The 9649-nt window shown below is 38.1% G+C and overlaps 1 protein-coding gene across 1 annotated transcript; it reads left to right on the top strand.

The window, feature by feature from the left end:
- Nucleotides 1-2146: 2146 nt before the first annotated feature.
- LIG4 (DNA ligase 4) lies at nucleotides 2147-8007 on the top strand. Its single transcript, XM_004704298.2, has 2 exons — nucleotides 2147-2309; nucleotides 4153-8007. Exon 2 carries the CDS (start codon nucleotides 4172-4174, stop codon nucleotides 6917-6919), a length of 2748 nt encoding a protein of 915 aa, XP_004704355.1. The 5' UTR covers nucleotides 2147-2309; nucleotides 4153-4171; the 3' UTR covers nucleotides 6920-8007.
- The last annotated feature ends 1642 nt before the right edge of the window (nucleotides 8008-9649 follow it).

The raw sequence follows: 9649 nt of genomic DNA, 5'->3' as shown, positions 1-9649 counted from the left end.
GTTATATTTTAACTGTTGCTTGGGTTATCACTCACTATAGTGCAACACATTAAGGATTTACTAAACACGAGCTGCTGTGTTAACGACCAGGGAGTCTCAGCCTCATCCTAATTTCTAGCTAGTTACCAACCCCACTGTACACTTAAAGGAAATTGAAGGTTAGAGAAATCAGGACATTGTCCCATATTAAATGTCACAATGATTAAATGTTTTCATTTTCATTTGTATTCAGATCTTTTGGACTCCTTTATCTACCTGATACGTTTGGTTTATCTTTTCACAAATGGAAAATATCAGTCTAAAACATAAACTAAAAATCTAAAATCAACAAAATAGGTTAAAAGTAATGGGATTTTTAGGTAATTGTAATGAATAAAACTCTTGAGGTCCATTCTTTTTATCTGAATTTTGGAATCTTTGATATCTATATAGCAGTTTAAGGATATTTCTGCATTCACACCATTACCTACATTTCAACTTTCTTATTAAATACATTGAGTCTTGGCCTGGAACATGCTGAGGGAAATTGACCTTGAGACCATATAGAATCTATACCATTACTTGGATATTTACAGAAGTTTTTCTTAGTATATTTCATTATATGCTAAGTATTAATAAGTTATATGACATGATATACAATGGAATATCCACTGAGGAAGTATGCTTTTAGAAGTAGGACACATCACAAAAGAGGGGACTTCACAAAGTTCATGGGAAAATATCCATTATCTTTTCAATACCTTTTTCCATACACTTTTTAAAGCACCTTACGTTTCAGTTCCGCTGAGAACGAAGTACAAACTCTCAGCAGAGGGTGACACTGGAACAGACGGCTTCAAAAGCCTGGTGTGTGGTCAGGGTTTTATTCAAAAATTAAAAAGTAAGGAGGGTCGCCTCATGACTTTGTGTCTCATTGTTTAATGGTCTCAATAGAAGTTTTGGGACTCCTTTGATTGGAGTTAGAATTGCAACCATTTCTCTTGGCCACTGAATGGTTGTTGTGAGTCATTGCTATCACAGTCATTGGCTGCTTATGTGTTTAAACAAGTTGAATCCCACCAGCCATGTTGGTGGACATTTGTATTACCTCTGTGGCCTTCCCTAGTGTGCTCTTCCAAAAACTCTCGTTATGCAGTCATTCATTCAGGAAAGAAAATTACAGTGTGTCCGCACTAGAGGCTTACATGATTACTGACCTCTAGACACTGACAGTTTGGTAAATTTGTTTTGAAATTAGTCATTCAAATATTTGCTAGATAGCAGATAATTTAGCCTAGTGCTGTCCTTGTGTGTTTCTGTTTTGTTGTCATGGGGATTGAGAGATAGGGAATCTCTCATCTTTGAGCTAGTTTAGAAAATCTTCCACCAGGAAGTTTCTCTGACTCCTTTGGCCTGGCTCTTGGTCCTGTGTCAGAAGGTGTCTGAACCCTAAAGATAAGATATGGTTTATATATCTGGCACAGTTTAATTAAGGCATTTTTAGAAAAGTGAACGGATTTCAATGTTGTTGAGTGCCATTTAGTCAGGTCTAAATTGTGAAACAGTAGGACACACTGCCCCATCCTATGCTAAACTCACAACTGTTGTTAGGTTTCAGCCCATTGGTGCAGCAACTGTGTGAATCCATCTTGTTGAAGGTCTTCCTCGGTTTTGCTCACCCTCTGCTTTGCCAAGCATGAAGTGCATTTCCATGGATTGGTCTCATGAAATAATATGGACAAAGTACACAGGATAAAGTTTAGTCTGCCTCACTACTAAGGGGCACTCTATGCTTCTTCTAGCACATATGTTGTTTCTTGTAGCACTCCATGGTACCTGTACCATTCTTCACAAACACTGTAATTCAAAGGTATCTATTCTTATATTGCTTAAGACTAAAATAGCTCTGATCTAGATGTTAATAAAGTTTGCATGAATATTTAAAATACCAAAGGAATTTTACTTCGTTTTGACCACTGTTGGAAATTTTCTAAATGTTAACCTACTGAGGTACCCATTATTTATTTCCTCCCATATTTTAGAGCAGATACTAAAGAAGCTCTGTCTCTGGACATTTTATATTTGTTTCATTGTGTTGTTGTTGTTGTTTTTATTGCACTTGGCATTTTACTATTTCTCTCTTTTATCCCTTTATCTTTCCAGGTTTTGAGCCCTTTTAAGACATTTTGCCTGCAAAAACTCAGCTTGTGGCTCAAGCGTTGTCAGTGGATACTTGGGAATAACCAGCATAAGAATATGAACAAGAGAAACGTACTAATGAATTCAGATTTATAAAGCCAGCAGGAACGGTTATAAAACAGTTAACAGAGGTGGGTACAATGAGGATTGTAGGGGAAGGGTACTCATGGTTGGTGGAGTCCCTGTATTGCTACCAGGTGAAAGGTTGCCTGTTGGAATCCACCCTGTCTCACCGTAGGAGTTGGGTCTTAAATCAGTTTCCACATGTTCATAGCCATGAATGCCCTGTGGAGCGGCTCCACTCTCTGTTCTCTGCACATAAGAGAGGTTACCCACCCCAGAACAGGAAAAAGCATCACCGGAGAGACCTTTCGTAGTGTGCATTTTTCCCTCTAGGCAAGTCTCAAGGAGCTTGCTCTGAGTTAGTGCGCCCAGTGGTGTCACCTGGGAAGGTTTTCTATGGTCACAGTGAATTTTTTCATTAAAGCATTTTCGCTCAAACCTTGCTTTTATGATGATGGATTTAAGAGAACAGCGTGCAGCTGTGAAATTTTGTTTCCTGCTCAGGAAAAATGCCACAGAAACTGTTGTGATGCTGAACACAGTTTTCAAGGACAGCACTATGGGAAAAACTCAAGTATGCGAGTGGTTTTCTCATTTCAAATAAGGTGAAATGTCAGTTGATGACAAACCTCATTCTGGACTTTAGTCAACTTCCCAAGCAAACGAAAATGTCGATTTGAAGTTCATTCCACCAGGTCAGACTGTTAATTAAACGTTCTATTTAGAGGTTCTGCAAAGCTTGCATAACAGTATGTAACATCTGCTTTGTGGCAGATGGGGGACTGGTTTTGCTACCACGACAATGCACCTGCTCATGCAACCATCTCATTATGCCAGTTTTTGCCCCAAAACAGCATGCCTCTTGGTTCACACAGTTGACGCACCTGACCTTACTCTGTGCAACTGCTTTTTGTTTCTGTGAATGAATAGGGACATGAACAGACAATGATTTGATGATGTAAAAGAGGTGAAGAAAAAAAGGGAGGTGTTTTCAGCCATCCAAACAGATGGGTTTGAAAAGAATGGAGTAGCAGATTTGACAACTATATTAAGTGTAATGGAGAGTACTCTGAAGGTGAAAAAGTTTTTTTGTAAAAAAATGTAAATACATATCTTTGGGGGGTATTACATTTTTGGGGGGGGGCCTAACCCCTTATTTGTGCTCCCCAGGCATTGGAGTTGAGTCCAATGTTACAAACCACAGCAACATTTTGAGATGAACTTTGAATGTGGGATGTTCAGCATAGCTGCCAGTAAAGATTGGAAGGTAGCCAAAGACTTTGATTAACAAGAACAGAATTTTTTCTAAAAAGTAACAAAAAACTGATACCCCCTTTTAAAAAACCTTTTGGTGAAGGACCCTGGGCTGAGAAGTTCAGACATCGTATGAAACCAAATTTAAATTTAATAAATGAGAGTGATTTGATTTTAAAATAGAAATTAGAGTTCATTCTAAGGTGAGTGTTCAGATGGCTGTGTGGTAGACTAACAGACAAGGAACCTTGCCTGAAGCCCCCAAATGATGTCAGTTGAACATATTTTCATTTTTTGTCTTCATTGTTACCAATATGTGTTTGTATCGTGTGCTAAATTAATCCAGCACTGAATAATTCTTGTAGTAGAAGTTCGGGTCCAGGGAGAAAGATAATTAATAATTAGCTTCAGAATTTTGTTAGCATAAGAAATACGGCTGGTGATACTTTCAATAGTAATTACTAAGTAGAATTAAAATGGTGTAGTTAATAATCATTAAATGTGGAAGTTAAAAAATAACACATTTATAGTACTGATCTCTTTTGACTTAGCCAGCATTGGTATCTATTAAGAACCCCCAACTGTTCTTTAAGGCCTCATGTTAAATATTTAGTTGAACTCATCACTCACTCAAGGTTGTTCTCCTTTGCTTTTTAGGGAGGCTAGAGGATTCGCCATGGCGTCAGAGGTTGCCGCACAAACCTCACGAACTGTAGCATCACAGGTGCCGTTTGCAGACTTATGTTCAACGCTAGAACGGATCCAGAGAAGTAAAGGACGGGCGGAAAAGATCAGACATTTCAAGGAATTTTTAGATTCATGGAGAAAATTTCATGATGCCCTTCATAAGAATCAAAAGAATGTCACAGACTCTTTTTATCCAGCAATGAGACTCATTCTTCCTCAGCAAGAAAGAGAACGAATGGCCTATCGAATCAAAGAAACCATGCTCGCAAAGCTGTACATCGAGCTGCTTAATTTGCCAAGAGGTGGAAAAGAAGCACTCCAGCTTTTAAATTACAGAGCCCCGACAGGAGTGCGTGGCGATGCTGGAGACTTTGCAATGATCGCCTACTTTGTATTGAAGCCAAGATCTTTACCGAAAGGAAGTTTAACCATACAGCAGGTAAATGACATTTTAGACTCAGTTGCCAGCAATAATTCTGCACAAAAAAAGAACCTGGTAAAGAGTAGCCTTCTTCGGTTTATAACTCAGAGTTCAGCCCTTGAACAAAAATGGTTCATACGGATGATTCTAAAGGACCTGCACCTCGGTGTTAGTGAGAGCACTATATTTTCTGTTTTCCATCGCGATGCTGCTGAGTTGCATAATGTCACCACCGATCTGGAAAAAGTCTGCAGGCAACTGCATGATCCTTCTGTTGGACTCAGTGATATTTCTATCACTTTATTTTCTCCCTTCAAACCCATGCTAGCTGCTATTGCATATATTCAGCGCATTGAGAAGGACATGAAACACCAGAGTTTCTACATCGAAACCAAGTTGGATGGTGAGCGTATGCAAATGCACAAAGATGGGGACGAATACAAATTCTTCTCCCGCAATGGGTATAACTTTACCAAAGAGTTTGGTGACTCGTCACAAAATGGTTCTCTAACGCCATTCATTCATAGTGCTTTCAAAACAGATATACAAAACTGTATCCTCGATGGGGAGATGATGGCCTACAATCCCAACACTCAAAGCTTTATGCAAAAGGGGATGAAATTTGATATTAAAAGAATGGTAGAAGATTCTGATCTGCAAACTTGTTACTGTGCTTTTGATGTGTTGATGGTTAATAATAAAAAGCTAGGACACGAGATCCTGAAAAAGAGGTATGAAATTCTTAGTAGTATTTTGAGCCCAATACCAGGTAGAATAGAAATAGTGCAGAAAACAGAAGCTCATACTAAGAAAGAAGTCATTGATGCTTTGAATGAAGCAATAGATAAGAGAGAAGAGGGGATCATGATAAAATACCCCTTATCCATTTACAAGCCAGATAAAAGAGGTGAAGGTTGGTTAAAAATTAAGCCAGAGTATGTCAGTGATCTCATGGACCAACTAGACATCTTAATTGTTGGAGGCTATTGGGGTAAAGGGTCCCGGGGTGGAATGATGTCTCACTTTTTGTGTGCAGTAGCAGAGAAACCCCCTCCTGGCAAAAAACCATCTGCATTTCACACACTTTGTCGTGTGGGCTCAGGTTACACCATGAAAGAACTCTATGACTTGGGTTTGAAATTGGCCAAACACTGGAAGCCTTTTAACAAAAAAGCTCCACCATGTAGCATTTTGTGTGGAACCGAGAAGCCAGAAGTCTACATCGAACCTTGTAATTCTGTCATCGTGCAGATCAAGGCAGCCGAGATTGTCCCCAGTGACATGTATAAAACGGATTGTACCTTGCGTTTTCCACGCATTGAAAAGATACGCGAGGACAAGGAATGGCATGAATGCTTGACGCTGGATGACTTAGAGCAGCTTCGGGGGAAGGCATCTGGGAAGCTTGCATCCCGACACCTCTGTGTAGACGGGGATGAGGAGCCGCAGGGCAAAAAGCGGAAAGCTGCTGCCCCAAAGATTAAAAAAGCTATGAGGATTATCGAACACTGTAAAGCACCTAATCTTTCCAACATCAACAAAGTGTCTACTGTCTTTGAAGATATGGAGTTTTGTGTTATGAGTGGAACAGCCAGCCACTCGAAGACTGAGCTGGAAAATCGAATTGCAGAATTTGGTGGATATATAGTACAAAACCCAGGCCCAGACACAGCCTGCGTAATCGCAGGGGCTGAAAACATCAGAGTGAAAAACATCGTTTCTTCAGACAAACATGATGTCGTGAAACCTGAGTGGCTTCTGGAGTGCTTTAGGACTCAAAGCTGTGTTCCTTGGCAGCCTCATTTTATGATTCATATGTCCCCATCAACAAAGCAAGAGTTTGCTCTTGAATATGACTGCTATGGAGATAGTTATTTTGCTGATACGGATTTGAACCAACTAAAGGAAGTGTTCTCAATGATTAAGCACTCTAGTGAGCAGACCCCCAAAGAAATGGCTTCTGTGATTGCCGATTTAGAATGTCGATATTCCTGGGACAGCTCGCCCCTCAGTATGTTTCGACCCTACACGATTTATGTGGACCTGTATACTGTTATCAATGATCTCGGCACCAAAATCCAGGGAACAAGATTGGCGCTGATAGCCTTGGAGCTCCGATTCCATGGAGCCAAAGTAGTCTCTCGTTTAACTGAGGGGGTTTCTCATGTAATCGTTGGGGAGGATCGGAGTCATGTTGCAGATTTTAAAGCTTTTAGGAGAACTCTTAAGAGAAAATTTAAAATCCTACAAGAAGCTTGGGTGACTGACTCAATTGACAGGTCTGAATTACAGGAGGAAAATACATATTTGATTTAAAGCTGACTTTATAGGAAAAAAGCCCCTATTATTGATCAGACTGCAGAAGGTAGTAGCTATAAAATATTAAACCACAGGGTTTTTTTTTTTCTTCTAGTAGTGTGTGTGTATACAGCAGTATTAGATGCAGGAAAACAATTTTAAGTTTTGAGATTATAAAGATGGTAAAGGACAGGAAGGAAAAATCATTGTAGCAGTGTAACATTTGATGATTTTTTTTTAATGACCACAATGAAATAATAAAAATAGCTTTAAATAATATAGACATCTGAAACTTTGATTCAGATATTAATAAAAGATATTTTAAAACTTTTAGAATCTTTAAAAGTACCTCCTAAGGAGGATTTTCTGAAGTTAAATTAAAATTTTAATACTTTTTATCTAGTGAAAGCATTAAAGGAGGAAAAAAAGTGGAGTTGTTATTACAATCGAACTTTTAAATATATTTAATTTAACATGAAGGCCCAAGTTCCTCTTGTAAATGTTGTAAACACTTTCATGTTTTAAGGTTATGAATCCAGCACAGTAATGAACCCTTGGTAATGATGTCATTAGCTAGATGAAGGGAATTTGAGACTGCTCTGTACACTTAAAAGTGAATCCGTTTGATTGAAAAAGAAAAAACAATTTTAAAAGTACCTGAGTAATACCTAATATTTTTCTGAAGTAGAGCCTCTTTTTGTTTGTTTTTTAAAGCATTCTTTATGTGACTGTACTCCAGTATAAATAGTATTCTTGGTGTGTGTTTTTACTAGATAGAGCTAGTGGGTACCCATTAAAAGGCATTCAAGTTGTTTTTATTAGAGTAAAATAAATTGCTTTGATTATTAAAAATTAGTTCTTCCCTTAGGTCATGTTAAATCTTTGTATAACATATATGATGTTTGGATTTACATGGCAAATGGTAAAGACTGTAAAGTGCAAAAAATATTTTCATGACATTAATGGTATACTAACTGGGATTTGGTGCCTGAGGAACTGGTTATAGATTATTTGTAAGTAAGTAGATATTTTATCCAAATAAAGGAACAGTTGCATGTGATTTTATTGTATTTCTTAGTAAAATAAAATATTGCATGTACTATTAAGCCAATCCTCTATGATTCATTATTTTGAAACAACTCATAAGACAAATTAAGACCCTCACTGCCATCGAGTCAGTTTCAGTGTAGTGACTCTGTAGGAGACTGCAGAACTGTCCCTGTGGGTTTCAGGACCTATAACACTTTGTTTTACTACAACTTCCTATCAGGGTAAAACCTTTGTCTGTTACTGAGGAACAGCTGATGGCTTCAAACTGCTGACCTGGCAGTTAGTAGCCCAACTCGTAACCACTGCGTCACAAGGGCTCCTTTTAAAACAACTCATAGGTTGTTTAATTTCAGTCAGATAGGTGATTTTATATCAGTACACTTTTTGATTTGAATTAAAATCAGATTCCCTCTTAAAAGTGTATTACTTTGTTGAAAATTTTAAACGTGGACATTCTTACTAGCATGTCTGCTTGGTGCAGTTCACATGCTCAGCTGCTAACCAGAAGATAGAAGTACCGGTGCACCAAAAGACCCCTCAGCAGGCACCCCTGGCTGTCTGTTTCTGACAAATCTGAAGACCCTCTAGAGCACATTGCTGCTCTGACCCATGAGGTGGCTGTGAGTCTAACTGAACTCCATGGAAACTGGTCTTTCTCAACTGCCCTGACCCATAGCGACAGGGTAGAGCTGTCCTTGTGGGTTTCTGAGACTCTTAACTCTTTGTAGCCACAGAAAGCCTCATCTTTCTCCCATGGAAACTGGTACTGCTATATTATCTTTAGTGAGAAAAATGACAAAATAGAGTAGCGGGGGTAGTCTACTACAATGTTACCACCAAAATGATTAAATTTACTATTTTAGGTTACAAGTGATGAAGGTTTAAACTTCATATTTATAGTTGCAAGTCACTATTAAACTATGATGCATTTAAGTGCTTAATGAGTTGTGAGCATATTCACAGATTACAGGTCACTAACATATACCTACATCATTTAAAATGTTTCACAGTATTGTGTTGACTGCCCTGAAATGTGTTTAGCTAGCCCATTACTAATATGCTGGGGCAGTTCTACCGTGTCCCATTGAGTCATAATTGACTTTATGGCAGTGTTTTTGTTGTTGATGTTTTTCATCCTGACACCCTGCTTTTAAAAAAAAAATTGAGAATTGTGATATATCCATACTAGTCTTATTAGTTTTATAGGATAAATCCTTGGAAGTAAAATTGCAGGGATGTTATTTTTTTCAGTGACTTTTGATGTCTATTGAAAAGATCCTGGCCTCCCTTCCCCCCAAAATGCTCTAGATTTTTCTCATCTTTATCTCTAAATGCTAGTATGATCAGTACTAGACCAGTTTTCTAGTTGTATTTACTTCATATGTGTTCTCACTCTGTCCCACAGCTTTAAATATACTGACTATACCCAACTCTTCTAAATGCTGATTTCTTCACTGAACTCTAATCATAAACCTGCATGACCTCATGGGTTTCTTAAATTTACTGAAAAAACAATTGTTCAAATTTTTGTTATAGAAAAATATGTGAAAGAACGAATAGTTGATGAACCCTAATGTGCATATCACCCAGTTTCTACAGTGACCAATCTGGTTGATTATTGTGAGGAAAAACATCACATCATTTAATATGCAAATGTTATTTAAATAGAACCTTTGACTTCTCACACAGATCCTTTCA

Source organism: Echinops telfairi, unplaced genomic scaffold (genome assembly GCF_000313985.2).
Source record: "Echinops telfairi isolate 266 unplaced genomic scaffold, ASM31398v2 ScPeMD7_7467;HRSCAF=8505_1, whole genome shotgun sequence".
NCBI lineage: Eukaryota > Metazoa > Chordata > Mammalia > Afrosoricida > Tenrecidae > Echinops > Echinops telfairi.
Note: the sequence above shows the minus strand (reverse complement) of the source record. Positions and strands in the feature narration are given on the sequence as shown.

Coding starts and splice junctions, on each gene's coding strand:
- LIG4 (XM_004704298.2), top strand. CDS start 4,172: ATGGCGTCAGAGGTTGCCGCACAAACCTCACGAACTGTAGCATCACAG.